Genomic DNA, 17,813 nt, shown 5'->3' on the forward strand with positions numbered 1-17,813 from the left:
CCCCACAGCGCAGCAGAGTGTGAGAATGCGTTACAGTAAATCCCCACGGCCCAGCAGACAATGTTGCAATAAATGTTCACACCCCAACAGAGTGAGAATCAACTATTGTATCACTACACTATGTGATGTTATTAACCCAGTACTGTACCTCAGAGATATGTTGTTCTTTTCTGTTCTTGATAAGGTCGTACTGCTCTCTGTACACTCGTTGTAAGTCTGCCTGCAGTTTATCCCTGAGCTCACTGACCCGGTCAGTTACTGCCCCACTGCATGATATGCTGGTGACACTTGGAGATTCCCCGCAGAGCACACTATCCTGGATATTGCCAAGACTCCTGTAACAGCAAAAGACCCACATAACCACAGCCTCTTGCTTACTTCGAGAACACTTCACAAATCTGAACCAGACTTCAAACAACCAAATGTGTGAATATAAAATGCAATTATCAAGGCAAGATATGGTCCAGGGGAGACGGATGAGGTATTGTACATCCGAGAGGGTGGGGAATTGGATGGGGTACAGTGTGTGTGAGGGTGGGGGGGCTGGATGGGGTACAGTGTGTGTGTGAGGGTGGGGGGCTGGATGGGGTACAGTGTGTGTGTGATGGTGGGGAGCTGGATGGGGTACAGTGTGTGTGTGTGAGGGTGGGGAGCTGGATGGGGTACAGTGTGTGTGTGAGGGTGGGGAGCTGGATGGGGTACAGTGTGTGTGAGGGTGGGAAGTTGGATGAGGTGCAGTGTATGTGAGGGTGGGGAGTTGGATGAGGTGCAGGGTGTGTGAGGGTGGGGAGCTGGATGGGGTGCAGGGTGTGTGAGGGTGGGGAGCTGGATGGGGTACAGGGTGTGTGAGGGTGGGGAGCTGGATGGGGTACAGGGTGTGTGAGGGTGGGGAGGTGGATGGGGTCCAGGGGTTGTGAGGGTGGGGAGTTGGATGTGTTACGGTGAGGACTTTCCATGTTTACCATTTTTTCTTGTGTCCTTTGCTATCGCTGGAATTTTTCCGACGAAGCTCTGTGAAGCTGCTGGAATATTTCTGTATCAGATCATCTTTCTTCTTCTGTGTCTTCCTCTCGAGTTCTTTCATCTCCTTCTCCTGTTTCTTCTGCACTTTGAGAAAGGCCTTCTGCATCTTTAGTTCGTCGATAGTCAGAGGCTCCATCTCTGCAACAAGGAGATCCTTTCAATGAACTGGAAAAGCCCAGCAGCAGGTCCCCAGGGTGAGTACGTGTGGGGAATGAACTGCAGAGTGAGACAGGAGGAGCTGTTCTGATCGCTGAGCCTGGCCTTGGAACAGAATCTGGGAATTCAATGGGATACAGTGTGCGTGTGAGAGAGTGAGGAATTGGATGGGATACAGTGTGCGTGTGAGAGGGTGAGGATTTGGATGAGATACAGTGTGCGTGTGAGAGGGTGAAGAGGTGATAGAGTACGTGAGAGATTGGAAAGTGGAATAGATCTTGTGGAATGTACTGTGCATTATGTATGTTGTGGATACACGTTGCGGATGGTGTAGTTTGTTCATTTTGAAGCAGTAACTGCTGCCTCTGACCCTTCTTGCTGTCTGTCTGCGGGACAAACCAATTAAAACCTTCAGTCTGGCAGATGCTTCATATCTTCAGGAACCTTATGCGCACTAAGTGAATCCATTAAATCCATTGCAGACTTAAACTACTGCTGGATGCTCAGTGGGCTGAGTTTAACCCTTTCAACTCATGGGTCTGGGTCAAAGTAGAGGTTAAAAAGATGTGAAAAATCTTCATCAGAAGCCCTAGCCCCCTCAAACTTACCAAACACGGCTTTTCGTGGGGGAAGGACAGGGGAGTGATTGAGCCATGCAATCTGAGGGGTCTGGTCAGTCAGGTGGAATCTTTTAATTAGGTTGCTTTATCATTCTTTAAACCCATGCTGACTGATTTCCCCGGCCTTAGGACACCTTAGTCGTTAAAGAATTCAGAAGAAGGCTGGAATCATGAGTCTTTGCAGCACTGCTTGTGGGCTGAGAAGAGCAAGAGTGTTGTAAATCCTGCTGTGATCTACCTGTAACTTCCCAAGTCTCTGTTTCCTTCCGAGCATCTTCTCCACTCCCCTGCCTCTCCACCCAAACACCATTCCAAATGCTGTCTCCCTGCCTGCAGTGACCTTCTACTATAGGTTATCCCCTCCAACCAACGGCTGTCGGGGGGAGGGGGGTGCGGGGGTGGTGCCAAGCTGACCCAAAACCAACAGAAGTCATTCTTGAGAATTTCTGAGTTTCTTCTCCATGACCCCCCCCCCGCCCCACACACGCGCGCAGCCCCGTAGACATCGTTAACACTGTCTTACCTGCAATGTCTTTGCAAGATTCCTCAAATCCAATACAGATTGGAATTTTGGAAGCTGGAAGAAATGCAGATAATCTGGTTACTGCAGTCTCAACATCACCCTTCTCCCCCACTTCCAGTATTTGTCTGTCTGACTGAGCAGAGTCATTGGACAACACCAGTGTGGTCTTTCTCTGAGTCAGTGATCAAGGGGCATGGCTCATAATTTGTTGGATATTCTCGTGCCAGTAATGTTGCAAACCCAGTTGGAATGGATAGTTCTGAAGAAGGGTCACCGGACCCGAAACATTAACTCTGATTTCTCTCCGTAGATGCTGCTAGACCTGCTGAGATTTTACAGCAATTTCTGTTTGTGTTTTGGAACGGACAGTGTTGCTTGTCTGCCCTCTCTGCTGACTTCTGTAGCTCCCTGCTTGCTTGCTCCCTCAGTTCCCTGGCCCCCTCGCCACTGGTTCTATCCTGCCATCCAGCTTCAGCTTCCCATCCAACAGCGTCAGCTATCATTCAGCAGATCACACTCCAGTCAAGAGGCTGTGTTTTCAAATGCCATAGGGATGGGGATGCTATCTTTCAGATGAGGTCTTGAGCAAAGACTCTGTATGCTCCCTCAGCTGGATGTCGAGGGTCGCACGGTACTGTCGGAAGAGGAACAGCAGATGACCTTGTCATTAGAGATAGTAGGAACTGCAGATGCTGGAGAATCTGAGATAACATGGTGTAGAGCTGGATGAACACAGCAGGTGGTGTGGGGGCAGGTGTAGCACTTCCTGCAGTTGCAGGGAAAAGTGCCGGGTGTGGTGGGGCTGGAGGGGAGTGTGGAGCGGACAAGGGAGTCCCGGAGAGAGTGATCCCTCCGGAAAGCAGATAAGGGTGGAGAGGGAAAAATGTCTTTGGTGGTGGGGCGGATTGCAGGTGGTGGAAGTGTCGGACGATAGGAATCCACACCACCTCCCTCACCCCCATCCCAGGCCCCAAGAAGACTTTCCACATCAAGCAGATGTTCACCTGCACATCTGCTAATGTGGTATACTGCATCCGCTGTACCCGGTGTGGCCTCCTCTACGTCGGGGAAACCAAGCGGAGGCTTGGGGATTGCTTTGCAGAACACCTACGCTCGGTTCGCAATAAACAACTGCACCTCCCAGTCGCGAACCATTTCAACTTCCCCTCCCATTCTTCAGACGACATGTCCATCCTGGGCCTCCTGCAGTGCCACAACGATGCCACCCGAAGGTTGCAGGAACAGCAACTCATATTCCGCTTGGGAACCCTGCAGCCCAATGGTATCAATGTGGATTTCACAAGCTTCAAAATCTCCCCTCCCCCTACCGCATCCCAAAACCAGCCCAGCTCGTCCCCGCCTCCCTAACCTGTTCTTCCTCCCATCTATCCCTTCCTCCCACCTCAAGCCCCACCCCCATCTCCTACCTACTAACCTCATCCCGCCCCCTTGACCTGTCTGTCCTCCCTGGACTGACCTATCCCCTCCCTACCTCCCCACCTACACTCACCTTTACCGGCTCCATCCCCGCCTCTTTGACCTGTCTGTTTCCTCTCCACCTATCCTCTCCTCTATCTATCTTCTATCCACCTCCCCCTCTCTCCCTATTTATTTCAGAACCCCCTTCCCCTCCCCCATTTCTGATGAAGGGTCTAGGCCCGAAACGTCAGCCTTCCTGCTCTTATGCTGCTTGACCTTGTCATTGTCAGCTGGCTAGTTGTGGGATCTCACTGTGCACAGTCTGTCCATTTTACTACATTGCAACAGTTGACAGCACTTTGAAAAGTGCACTTTGCTGGCTGTGAAACGCTATAGGGCGTCCTGAGGCGCTACCCGAATGCAAATCCCTTTCCGAAACGGCCTCGAAACGTTTCCTTCTGACCTGTTACTTCACGAGGGCTTGGAGGCAGTGTCCTATCACATCTACCCCCACTCCCCCCCCACTTACAGGAAATCAGCTCCTCATCACTCACCTCCACAACTACATTTCACAGACAAGACTCTCCCTGGACCAATATACTTGCCTGCTCTTGATTAACAGTTTTGTGCTGAAATATTCCCTCAATTGAATGCATGCAGTTGGAAGAGAGGAAAGGGGTGGCAGGCTGGGATGGATGGTAACTGCTCTGCCTAGGACCGTAAGAAACAACAGAGTTGTGAACACAGCCCAGTCCTTCACGAGAGCCAACCTTCCATCCACTGACTCCATCTCTCCTTCTCCTGCCTCAGGAAGGCAGCCAACATCATCAAAGGGCCGTCCCACCCCAGTTATAGTCTCTTCCAACCTCTTCCATCAGGCAGAAGATTCAAAAGCTTAAATACACATACCAACAGATTCAAGGACAGCTTCTTATGTGCTATTATAATTCTGAATGGACATCTCAAATTTTTTAATTTAATGTTGATCTCTCTCTCTTTGTGCACCTTCTCTACAGCTGTGACATTGTATTCCTCGCTCTGTTCTGTTACCCTAATGCACTTTGTCTGGTAGGATCTGCCTGTACCGCATGCAAAGCAAAAATTTTCGCTGTATGTAGGTACATGTGACAACAATAAATCAAATCAAATCAAATCAAATCAAAAGAAAGCAGAATAAGGTGGTGGGTTCCAAATTCTGGATTGTACCAGCTTACATCCTCAGAACATAGCAGAGCTACTCTCTCCTATCAATATCAGATCAATATCAGACTATTAATGTTGATGTTTATTTATTTACTACCTGGCCCATTAGTGTCTGGAGCTCCGTTGCTACTGTCTGGTATTTGTGTATTGTCCGTGACGACCTGCAAAGAATAGACAAGAGGGACTTATGTTCCATATAGTCCAATGTCAACAACATTGAGCTCTCTCAAACCAGGCTACACAGAAATGGTATATTTCAATATTTAAGGAATCTGTACATTACAACCTGGCATTGGTGGGAGCTGTATATTGGTTTGGAGAAACATAGTTGTGCATAATGCAGTAGCTGGCTTGCCATCTTCATGTGACTCCTACCCATGCTGTAACTTGTTTTCATTTTTCAGAGCAGTGGTAGTGTCCCTACCCCTGAACAAGGAGACCCAGGTTCAAATCTCAACTGCCCCCCCCCCTCCCCCAAGGGGTGTTATAAAGTCTCTGAACAGGTTGATTAGAAAATATCTAAAATAGAATTGAACCCATAGTCCACAATTTTGATATGCTGGGTGAGTCAATCGCTGTGCAGTTTCCATTCCCTGCTGCTATGGAAATGAAAAGAGATATGAGACAGAATTTGAACGTGTCTCATTCTCAGAGGCAGAGATATGAAATAGCTACAGCAGTGAATGAAAAGACTGAATTAATAAGGGTGACAATCCTGTTGGTGACAAAGTAGTACAAGCTGTTTTGCAAACTGAACCTCTCTGATGATCAGAGATCCCAAGCACGAGAGATCATGGAGAGATCATGAAGAAATGCATTGAACCTTCTATTAGTGGAACTTATGAACTTATGAATGGTATATATTCAACATCAGAGTTTGGTGGCAGGGGGTGGAGGTTGGGGGTGAAAGAGAATATTGATCAGCATGTGATGGCACTGATAAATCAAGCTGAAACCTGAGAGTTTGGACAACTGAAAGGTGATTTAATCAGAGATAGGATATTCTTAGGCATAAGAACCCTGCTGTGAGAGTAAATCTGCTGAGAGAAGAGAAACACAATCTCAAGAAAGCTAGCTTAATGTATTGTACCAATGAGGTTTCCAGTCATCAGCTGGAACGTATTAGTGAGAGAACCAAAAAGGCTTGCCTTAATCTGAGAGAGATTCCAGGCCAAATGAAAGCAACATGGTAGAGGGGTCTGTATATTACAGTCTGCTGATGAAATGGTCAGTGTATTACAGTCCAATATTAAATGCATTAATATTACTGAGAGGGGAGTAGATCTCATGGCAACCATCATTAGCTCGCTTTTATTATATCACATTAGAATTGGATTGATCTCTCGCTCCCTAACAAGTTCTCTGATCAATGAATACCCATCCCAGAGACAACACACAATGTATCCTGCCCAAAGCTACCACTGAACCCTCACTAACAACTTATCACTCCCTGTTTCCCCTGTTATCCTCCTATATCCAACTGTTTCCCAGTTTATATTTGTTCATGGCATGTGGGTGTCTGTAGGAGTGACTTCAGTCTCTGAGGCAAGAAGATTGTGAAGGCATCAGGAATTCAGCAGGAACAGCAGTTTATTCGAGTGTAATTGAATGCAGCAAGGAGAGGAACTCAAGATTGTCACACAGGATGATTGAGCTCACTCCTACAGTGTTGCTGGCTGGGCCAGTATTTATTGCCCATCCCTAGTTGCCCTTTGAGAAAATAGTGGTGAGCTCTCTTCTTGAGCCACAAATCTTTGGGGTTCAGGGACACCCCCGATGCTATTGGGTGGGGTGGTACGGTTTCCAGGATTTTGACCTAGTCACACTGAAGGAATGGCATTACATTTTCAAGTCAGAATGGAGGAAAACTTGCAGGGAGTGGGTTTCCCATGTATCTGCTGTCCTTGTCCTTCTGGGTGGGAAAAGTTGGAGGTTTCAAAGGAACTGTCTAAGGAACCTTGGTGAATATGTAGATGGTACACACTGCTGCTACTGAGCTTCAGTGGTGGAGGGAGTGGATATTAAACGTGGTAGATGGGGTGCCCATCTCATGCGCTGCTTTGTCCTGAACGGTATAGAACTTCCGAGTGTTATTGGAGGTGTGTTCATCCAGGCAAGAATTCCCAACCTCTGCCCTCCCCTGTAGCTACTGTATTTATATGGCAAGTCCAGTTCAATTTCTGGTCAATGGTAACCCCAAATAATTTGATAGCGGGGGATTCAGCAATAGTAACACGATTGAATGTGAAGGGGTGGTGGAAAAATTCCCTCTTGCTGGAGATGGTCATTGCCCAGCACTTTTGTAGAGAGAGTGTTATTTGCCATTGAGCAGCCAAACCCAGATATTGTCCAGAACTTAATGCAAGTGGACCGAAACCTGGCTATCAGTGTTACATTCCCCTGAGAATGCATCAGCCCCTTACATTTTCCAAAACAACATACTTGTTTGAGATGGGCATAGCCACAGGAGACTCCTGCTCTACCTGCCTACCCCCTCCTACCTTTCCTGGAGGTAACCCATCTACCTGACTTTATCTGAGGTTTTTCTCTCTTCCTGCAGATGTCACACCCACAGCCTTCTGTAAATTCCTCACTGCCTCCAACTGCTGCTCCAGCTAATCCATGTGATCCAATAGGATTCACAACCAAACACACTTCCTGCAGACATAATTATCAGTAACATGGAAACTCTTCCCTAATCTCCCACATCCGACAGGAAGAGCAATCATTCTACTAAAGGCCATCTTTGTTTGCTAATGATCTACAGTCCCAGAAAATAGCACAGTCTTACTGCTCTAAAAAGACTGCTCCAGGCTAACTTACTACCTATGTTTTATATTTTCAAAGTTTAATCAAGAGACAGATCGCAATAAAAGCATATAATCAAAAAAAAACCTACTTTACTCACTATTGTAGCTTTACAAAAGAACAGTAAGGTTATGCTTTAAAAACTAGCCACTTAGCTGCTTCCCTGCTGTGAGCTCCTCTACACAGGTTTCTCCAAGGTCCTTGAAAGTGGAGTAGACAGGATTGTGAAGAAGGCATTTGATATACTTGCCTTTATTGGGCAGTGCATTCAGTATAGGATTTGGGAGTCATGTTGTGACTCTACAGGACATTGATCAAGCCACTTTTGGAATACTGCATGCAATTCTAGTCTCCCTGCTATACCTTGAAACTTGAAAGGGTTCAGAAAAGATTTACAAGGATGTTGCCAGGGTTGGAGGGTTTGAGGTATAGGGAGAAACTGAGTAGGCTGTGGCTATTTTCCCTGGAGAGTCGGACGCTGAGGGGGTGACCTTATAGAGGTTTATAAAATCATGAGGGGCATGGATAAGGTAAATAGGCAAGGTCTTTTCTCCAGTGTGGGGAATGCAAAACTAGAGGGCATAGGTTTAAGGTGAGAGGGGAAGATTTAAAAGGGACCTAAGGGGCAACTTTTTCATGCAGAGGGAGGTGCATGTGTGGAATGAGCTGCCAGAGGAAGTGGTGGAGGCTGGTACAATTACAACATTTAAAAGGCATCTGGATGGGTATATGAATAGGAATGGTTCAGAGGAATATGGGCCAAATGCTGGCAAATGGGACTAGATTAAATTAATGTATCTGGTTAGCATGGATGAGTTGGACTGAAGGGTCTGCTTCCATGCTGTATAGCTCTATGACTGGTTATTATCTCTCTACCTTAACTAGTTTGTACAGTTTTGGATTACTTGTTACTTTGGTTAGATCCTTGTCATGCGACTCTTATACCATGTTATTCCAGCCATTTGGTTTGTCTCTAGCACCATTCCACTTTTTATTATTAATCAGATCATAGGTCATTCCTTCACTTGCTATTCAGCTATTGACACATTTGACACTTTTGATCACCAGCAAAGGCTTATTATTCAGCCTGTCAACACTCCCCTCACACCATTTGTATTTATCTTTTGACACTCTTAATTACCTGGAACTATCTTACCTTCACCTCTCTGCATAAAAGTCCTGTGCCTGTGTGTTTCCCTGCACTTTACCTGATGAAGGAGCAGCACCTTGAAAGCTTATGATTTCAAATAAACCTGTTGGACTATAACCTGGTGTCATGTGATTTCTGACTTTGTCCACCCCAGTCCAACACCGGCACATCCATAACATCAGCTCTATGACATAAAATGTTTCAGAATTATCCACCCCATTTCTTACTCTTACCCCTGTTTACCCCCCATCTTTCACCTATTGTCCCTGCCTGTCACTCTTAATCCTCTCCTCTCACCATTAACACTATTAACCCCCATTTCTCATTATTACCACCATTATCCCCTTTTCTCAAAATTTTCTCAAAACTTCTATTAACTATATCTCTCAACAATATCTCTATTAACCCTACCTCCGAACATGATCACTCTTACACTCATGTCTCATCATTACCCCCATCTTAGTGTTACCCCAATACTCGTCTCTCACTGTTGCCTCCAGTACACCTGTCTCTCAGCTTTACCCCATTAGCTCCATTTCTCACCATTAGCCCTTTTACCCCAATCTGTCATCATTGCATCTATCAACCCTGTCTCACACTATTACTCTGGTCTCTAACTGCAAACCTTATTACTTACGTCCCTCACCATTACCCCTAATACTTCTGTCTCTCAATACTACTTTTTCTCACCATTGCCCCTGTTGGTTCGCTCTCTCGCTGTTACCTCATTACCTTTCTTCTTGCCATTACCCCCATCTCTCACCATTGTCCCCATCTTTACCATTACCTCTATTACCCCTAATATCCCCATCCCTCATCATTGTGCCCAATACCTCCATCTTGCCCACCAATACTCATCATGCTCATGTCTCTCACAATTAGACCCATTACCCCTAATAGCCCCCATCTCTCACCATTACTGTATTAACCCCATTTCCCAGCTCTAACTCGCCCCCGTCAACCTCCGAACCTTTGCCGTTCACTACCTGATCACAGGACTCTCTTGTCTCCTTTACGGGTGGCGTGTTCATTGAGCCGACAAATTCTATTGGGTCAATCAAAGCCTTTGTTAAATCTGCAAAGAGAAGCAGAGTATCAGCTGTTTCACCCTGGGATAGACAGCTCGGCGATAATTCGACCAAGAGGGCTTCCTTCGAAATACACCCTCACAAGAAACACCCTCTCAGTTTCTGCACTGTTTGGTCACAATCTCCAGATCCCTCCCATCCATTGAAGGGGCTCAAAACACACCCAGGACAGGGACAACACAGGGTCAGATACAGAGTGGAGTTCTCTCTAAATTGTCTCCATCAAACGCTCCGTGGACAGGGACAGAATGGTGTTAGATACAGAGTAAAGCTGTTTCTCCGTCATCTCCATTAATCACTTCCTGGACAAGTACAGCACAGGAGTAGATAGAGAGTAAAGCTCCCTCTACACTGGCCCCATCAAATACTCCCAGGACGGGACAGCACAGGGTCAGATACAGAGTAAAGTTCTCTTTACATGTCCCCATCAAATACTCCCAGGACAGGGACACAACAGGATTAGATACAGAGTAAAGCTGTTTCTACACCATCTCCATTAATCACACCCAGGACAGGTACAGCACAGGAGTAGATAGAGAGTAAAGCTCCCTCTGTACTATCTTATAAAACACTCCCAGGACAGGGACAGCACGGGGTTAGATAGGGATTGGAGTTCCTTTATGTTGAGTGATTGGGGTGGAGGATTAAGCTCAATACCTGATATTAGATCATACCTGCCCAAGTGTCAGGCACAAAGTCCTTCACTTCGATACGGACAAACAGAGCTGGCATGGTGAGTGGCTGGTTCGTCTCACTCCGAAGATTAATGTGGCGATATCCTGCAGCATAATAAAGCACGTCTCAATCAGTAATACCTTCGTACATGAGTGGAATGTAGAATGAAGTATGACCTTGAGGGGTGGCAGCAAGGTATCAGAGGTGAAGGAGTTAGATAAATAAGATAGCAATGTAGATTCATCAACGGTCACAGCATGGGAGGAAGCTATTCAGCCCATCATGTCCATTCCAGTCAACAAACGTCTGACTATACTCATCCTAGTTTCTTGCTTTTGGTCTCTAGACCCGGAAGCTACAGCAATGCAAGTGAGTATTAAATATTGCGTAAATGAAGTGAGAATGTCTGACTGGACTACCCTTTTGGGCAGAGAGTTCCAGACACCCACCACCCTTTGGGTGAAAAGATTTCTCCCCAACTTTTTACCTTAAATCTACACCCCTGGTTATTGAATCCTCTACTAATAACGCCTTCCTGTCCACCCTATCCATGCCCTCATAATCCTATTCACCTCTATCAGGCCCCTTCCTCAACCTCAAGGAACCAGCCTATCAAATATTTCTTCATAGCTCAGACGCTCCTGGCCAGGCATTATTCTGATAAACAATCGCTCTGGATCCATCGTATCCTCCCGAGAATGTGGTGACCATATCGGAATACAGTACTCTAGCTGTGATCTAACCAGTGTTTCATAACAACCTTGCTCCTCTTATTCTCTGCCTCTGTTAATAAAGGTAGGGATCTAGTACTCTTAACATCTTATCTCCCTGCTCCGTTATCTTCAGGGACCTGTAGATACGTACACCAAGCTCCCTCTAATCTTCAGTACTTTCCACGGTCTATTCGCTGTGTAATCTCTTGAGTTGTCAGCCCTGACCAAGTGAATTGCCTCATATTTCTCCAGATTACATTCCATTTGTCACTGCTCTGCCCTCCTAACCTCTGCCATCAATCACCCTCTGCCTCCCGCCTTTCAGGCAGTTTTGGATTCAGCGTGTCACTTTGTCTTGGATCCCATGGGCTCTCACCAGTCTGCCATGAAGGACCTTATAAAAGCCTTGCTAAAGTCCTGGTGGCTCAGTGCTTAACACTGCTGCCTCACAGCGCCAGGGACCCGGATTCAATTCCACCCTTGGGTCTGCGTGGAGTTTGCACGTTCTCCCATTGTCTGCATAGGTTTTCTCCGGGTGCTCCGGTTTCCTCCCACAGTACAAAGATACGCAAGTTAGGTGGATTGGCCTTGCTAAATTGCCCCATAGTTTTCACGGATCTGTAGCTTGGGTAGGTTAGCCATTGTATGTGCAGGGTAATAAGATAGGTTAGGGACGTGGGTCTGGGTGGGATGCTCTTCGGAGAATTGGTGTGGACTTGATGGGCCGAATGGCTTCTTCCATGCTGTGGGGATTCTATGTAGACCACTTTAAATGCATTACCCTTGTCAACATTCCTGGTTACCTCCTCAAAAAATGTGATCAAATTTGTCAAACACGAGCTTCCCCCAACAAATACGTGTTCACTATCTGTGTCTCTCCCAATGAAAATAAAATCTGTCCTTCAGAAAGTCTTTCCAATAACTTCTCCACTGCTGACATTCTGACTGGCCTCAAATTTACTGGTCTATCCCTTCCTACCATTTTTTATAATGGAACGATGTTAGCAGTCCTCCAGTCCTCTGATATCTCACTTGTGGCTTGAGGATTTGAAAATTGCTGCCACTGTTTCTGATATCTCCTCCCTTGCCTCCCTCCAAAGAATGTGTCTCATTTGTGCTGGGGTTTATCCACTTCTGAGGTTGTTAAACTGGCTAGGACCACCTCTCGCTGGATCATTTCATCCAATATTTCACAGTCCTCCACCGTGATGTCTATAACTGAGTCATCCTTTTCCATTGTGAAGACTGACACAAAGTATTCATTGACCATGCACATATCTTCCAGGTCCAAACACAGATTACTTCTATGATCTCTAATGTGACCTACCTGTTTCCAGGTTACTCTTTTGCTTTTTATCTTTTATTCTCCTCTCTCCAACACCCATGTTTCTCATGCACCTTCCTAGCTGTCCTAATGCCCTATTTAAGTAACCCCCCCCCCACATTACTTTTTGTACTCCTCCAAGGAACCTGCTGATTTGAGCCATCTGTATCTGCCATAAACCTCTTTTTTTCCCATAAGTGTGACCTTTGACCCTTGGTACCCACTATGCTTGGTCTTGGCCTCATCCCTTCTCTTTACGGGAATATATTTGCCCTGTACTCTTTGCTATTTCCTCCTTGAATGCCTGCCACTACTCTGTTCTGACCCAAAACGTCAGCTTTACTGCTCCTCTGATGCTGCCTGGCCTGCTGTGTTCCTCCTCCAGCTCCGCACTGTATTGTCTCTAACTCCAGCATCTGCAGTTCTTGCTATCTTTATCTGCAAGTAGCTGGTCCCAGTCCACTTGGGCTAAGTCGTATCTTATCTTAGTGAAATTGACCTTTTTCATTGTTCAGGAGTGCAGAGTGTGTCCCTGTGATGTGTTTCAGGGCTATGGGTATAGTCCCTAAAAAGTTGTTGTGTGTACATGTTATGTCTCCGGAATATGGTTATAGAATATGGAATCTGACGATGTGATGTAGTTCAGGGATGTGGGATATGTCCATTATGTCCATTCCAATACTCTAGGATATGTCAATGTAACATTGTTCAGGAGTGTGGGATATTTCGGTGTAACATGGTTGCGGAGTGTGGGATATTTCAGTGTAACATGGTTGCGAAGTGTGGGATATTTGGGTGTAACGTGGTTTCAGAGTGTTGGATATGTTGGTTAATGTGGTTCTGGAGTGTGGGATATGGCTGTGAAATATGATTCCAGAGTGTGAGATATGTCTGTAAAATGCGGTTCTTGAGTGTGGAATGTCAATGTAATGTGGTTCCACAGTGTGGGATATGTCAGTGTAATGTGGTTCTGGAACATGGGATATATTGGTGTAACATAATTCCAGAGTGTGGGATATGTCGGTGTAATGTGGTTCCAGAATGTGGGATATTTCAGTGTAATATGATTCCAGAGTGTGGGAATATGTCCGTAAAATGTGGTTAGAGTATGGGATGTCAATGTAATGTGGTTCCAGAGTGTGGGGTATGTCGCTGTAACTGGTTCCAGAGTGTGGAATATGTCAATTTACTGTGATTCCTCAGTGTGGGATATGTCAGTGTAACATGGTTCCAGAGTGTGGAATATGTTGGTGAAATGTGGTTCCGGAGTATGGGATATGAGAGTGTGATGTGGTTAAGAAGCGCAGGATATCTCAGTGTAATGTGGCCCGGGTCCTGGGACATGTCTGTATATTGTTCTGACAGGCAGGAGATTTGACTGCCCCATACCACATTGTGCCAAGCAGCACTGCCTGGGATACCTGTTTGGAGAGCAGTAACTGGAAGTATCCTGTGTCCAACGAATTTCCCGTTATCTTCAAATGTGGCGATTCTTACATAAGCCATCTCTGGGACGAGGATCTGCAAGTCAGGAAATAACAAAATAAATGGCAGCTGCTGGGCGGATATGCAACATGACCATGGCACTGTGGCACGGGAAGCCATTCAGTGGGGGCAACAAGAGGGAATGTAGGAGGAAGGGTCACCGGACCCGAAACGTTAACTCTGTTTTCTCCTTCACAGATGCTGCCAGACCTGCTGAGGTGCTCCCTCAAGGAGCTCGAACAGTTCATCCACTTCACCAATACCTTCCACCCCAACCTTAAGTTCATCTGGACCATCTCTGATACCTCTCTCTCCTTCCTGGACCTCTCTGTTTCCATCTCTGGCAACCACCTGGAAACCGATATCCATTTCAAGCCCACCAGCTCCCACAGCTACATAGAATACACCTCCTCCCACCCACCTTCCTGCAAAAATGCCATCCCCTATTCCCAATTCCTTCGCCTCCGCCGCATCTGCTCCCAGGATGAGACATTCCACTCCCGAACATCTCAGATGTCCTCGTTTTTCAAGGACCGCAACTTCCCCCACCTCAGTGGTCGAGAACGCCCTCGACTGTGTCTCCCACATTTCTTGCAACGCATCCCTCACACCCCCTCCCCGCAATAACAACCAAAACAGAATCCCCCTCGTTCTCACGTACCACCCCACCAACCTCTGGATCCAACGCATCATCCTTTGACACTTCCGCCATCTGCAATCCGACCCCACCACCAAAGACATTTTTCCCTCCCCACCCTTATCTGCTTTCCGGAGGGACCACTCTCTCCGGGACTCCCTTGTCCGGTCCACACTCCCCTCCAGCTCCACCACACCCGGCACTTTTCCCTGCAACCGCAGGAAGTGCTACACCTGCCCCTACACCTCCCCCCTCACCCCCATCCCAGGCCCCAAGAAGACTTTCCACATCACAGATGTCACCTGCACATCTGCTAACGTGGTATACTGTATCCGCTGTTCCCGTTGTGGCCTCCTCTACATCGGGGAAACCAAGCGGAGGCTTGGGGACCGCTTTGCAGAACCCTACACTATGTTCGCACTAAACAACTGCATCTCCCAATCGCGCACCATTTCAACTCCCCCTCCCATTCCTCAGACAACGTGTCCATCCTGGGCCTCCTGCAGTGCCACAACGATGCTACCCGAAGGTTGCAGGAACAGCAACTCATATTCCGCTTGGGAACCCTGCGGCCCAATGGTATCGATGTGGACTTCACAAGCTTCAAAATGTCCAAAATCTCCCCTCCCGCTACCGCATCCCAAAACCAGCCCAGCTCGTCCCTGCCTCCCTAACCTGTCCTTCCTCCCACCTATCCCCTTCTCCCACCCTAAGCCCCCCCCCCCTCTCCTACCCACTAACCTCCTCCCCCCCCCCCCCCCCCCGACCTGTCCGTCCTCTCTGGACTGACCTATCCCCTCCCTAACTCCCCACCTACACTCACCTTTACTGGCTCCATCCCCGCCTCTTTGACCTGTCTGTCTCCTCTCCACCTATCTTCTCCTCTATCCGCCTCCCCCTCTCTCCCTATTTATTGCAGAACCCCCTTCCCCTCCCCCATTTCTGAAGAAGGGTCTAGGCCCGAAACGTCAGCCTTCCTGCTCCGCTGATGCTGCTTAGCCTGCTGTGTTCATCCAGCTCTATACCTTGTTATCTGAGCTTTTCCAGCAACTTTGTTTTTGTTGTTGAAGAGGGAATGTAGTATGGGATAGTGTTACTGAGGGGGAATGATATAACTTGCAAAAGGTATAACTCGATTTAAAACTAAATAGTGGGGCGAGGGATAAAATGTGGAAAGCTGTGGTATATCCAAGAGTCAGAGAAAGAGAATGAAACAGTAGTATGGGAAATGAGGATCAGAGAATGACAGGAATGGACAAAGAGAAAAAATACTTAGGAATACACCAACAGTCAAGACTAGATATCAGAAAGGTAATGAAAAGACTAAACTGGAGGCACTGCATCTGAATGTATTAGCATTCAGAGCAAATTAAATAATTTGGTAGCACACACTGAAGTGAAAGTAGCACGATGTTATAGCCAGTACAGAGACACGGCTGCAGGACGAGAAGGAGTGGGTCCTGAATGTTATGGGGTATATGTCATTCAAAAGGAATAAGAAGGCAAGGATGGAGGGGTAGCACTTTTAATACAGGATGGCATTTGTGCAATAGCGATGACTTTGTTTCAGGAGATCAGACTGTAGAATCAGTTTAAATGGAAGTGAGAAATACTACGAGAAATAGATCATGAGTGGGATTGAGCTCCTAACAGGAGCCAAAATATGCCAGAAAAAGAATTGACTGCTTGTGACAGATGGCAGTAATCATGACCGATTTTAATCTGCATACAGACCCGAAAAATCGGCTTGGCTTTGAGATAGATCCTTAGAGCAGCGTGTTTCATATATTAGACTTAGTACAGTATAATGTGACAGGATTAATTAATAAACTCAAAGTTAAGATGCCTTAAGGTAAGAGTGACCATATTATGATTGAATTTTGCCACCAGTTTGAAAGGGAGAAGATTGGGTCTGAGTCGTCTTTTTTAAACCCAAATAAGGCCATGAAAACTGAGCTACCTAAACTGTAAAACTATGACAGAGGATACATAAATAGAGATAGGTATTTAAGGGTATATTGCAGAATACTCAATAAATAAATTCCAACCATAAAGAAAAATCCTAAAGTAAGGACCCACCATCCATGGTTAAAGAAGTTAATCAAATTTAAGGAAAAAAAAACATTAACAGCACAAAGATGAGTGACAAGTTGGATGATTGATCAGAAAGGAAAGAATGGCAGAGAATAACTAGAAGAAATTAGAGCATGAGAGAAAGCTAGCTAGAAATGAAAATAAAGGAAAGCTGGAGTTTCTACAGGTATTTGAAAAGGAAACGAGTAAGTGAATTTTCATACTCCAGAGAATGGGAATGGGCCGTTAATGGTGAGTAATAAGCAGACAGCTTATTACAAAAATTTACTTCTGTCTTCACTATAGAAGGTAACGAAAACATTCCAGTGAGAGCTGTAAATTAAGAAATGGAAGGGAGAGAGGAACTTAGTTAAATTACCAGCACTAGGGGGGCAGTTCTGAGCAAACTGAAGGAGCTAGGTGCTGTTAGGTCCTGGGTTTCGATGGACTTCATCCTAGAGCTAGAAAAGAGCTGGTTAATGAGGTCATCGATATATTGGTGCCAATTTTCCAAAATTTTCTGGATTCAGGAAAGATTCCAACTGCCTGGGAAGGAGCAAATATAACCCCTCTGTTCAAGAAGGGAGGGAGGCAGGACACAGGCAACTATAGGCCAGTTAGCTTGATGTATTTTGTGTGGAAGGTGTTTGAATTGATCATTAAAGTGATTATAACTGCACGCTTAGAAAATCTCAGATCATCGGGAAGAATCAGCACGGTTACATCAAAGGGAAATCATGTTTAACCACTTTTTAGAGTTCTTTGAAGGACCCAGGGGTCTGCACTGGGGTCTCAACCTTTTACAGTTTAAATCAATGACTTGGATGAGGCGAGTGAAGGCATGGCAGCTAATTTCAGAGGTAACACCAAGATAGGTAGGAAGGTATGCTGTGAAGGTAATACAAGGATTTTCCAG

General features: G+C 46.3%; 1 protein-coding gene across 1 annotated transcript in view; it reads right to left on the minus strand.

Moving 5' to 3' along the window:
- Window positions 1–17,813, minus strand: part of LOC109913252 (1-phosphatidylinositol 4,5-bisphosphate phosphodiesterase beta-2) — a 99,793-nt gene that overhangs the window by 15,249 nt on the left and 66,731 nt on the right. Inside the window, exons 9-15 of the mRNA XM_048600482.1 lie at window positions 14,124–14,223; window positions 10,665–10,769; window positions 9,889–9,977; window positions 5,042–5,105; window positions 2,323–2,376; window positions 963–1,161; window positions 149–335 (exon numbers count right to left, since the gene is read on the minus strand). Coding sequence (XP_048456439.1) covers window positions 149–335; window positions 963–1,161; window positions 2,323–2,376; window positions 5,042–5,105; window positions 9,889–9,977; window positions 10,665–10,769; window positions 14,124–14,223 — 798 coding nt within the window. The remainder of the gene's footprint in view (window positions 1–148; window positions 336–962; window positions 1,162–2,322; window positions 2,377–5,041; window positions 5,106–9,888; window positions 9,978–10,664; window positions 10,770–14,123; window positions 14,224–17,813) is intronic.

The sequence above is a fragment of the Rhincodon typus genome, chromosome 8, assembly GCF_021869965.1.
Source record: "Rhincodon typus isolate 14 chromosome 8, sRhiTyp1.1, whole genome shotgun sequence".
Taxonomy (NCBI): Eukaryota; Metazoa; Chordata; class Chondrichthyes; order Orectolobiformes; family Rhincodontidae; genus Rhincodon; species Rhincodon typus.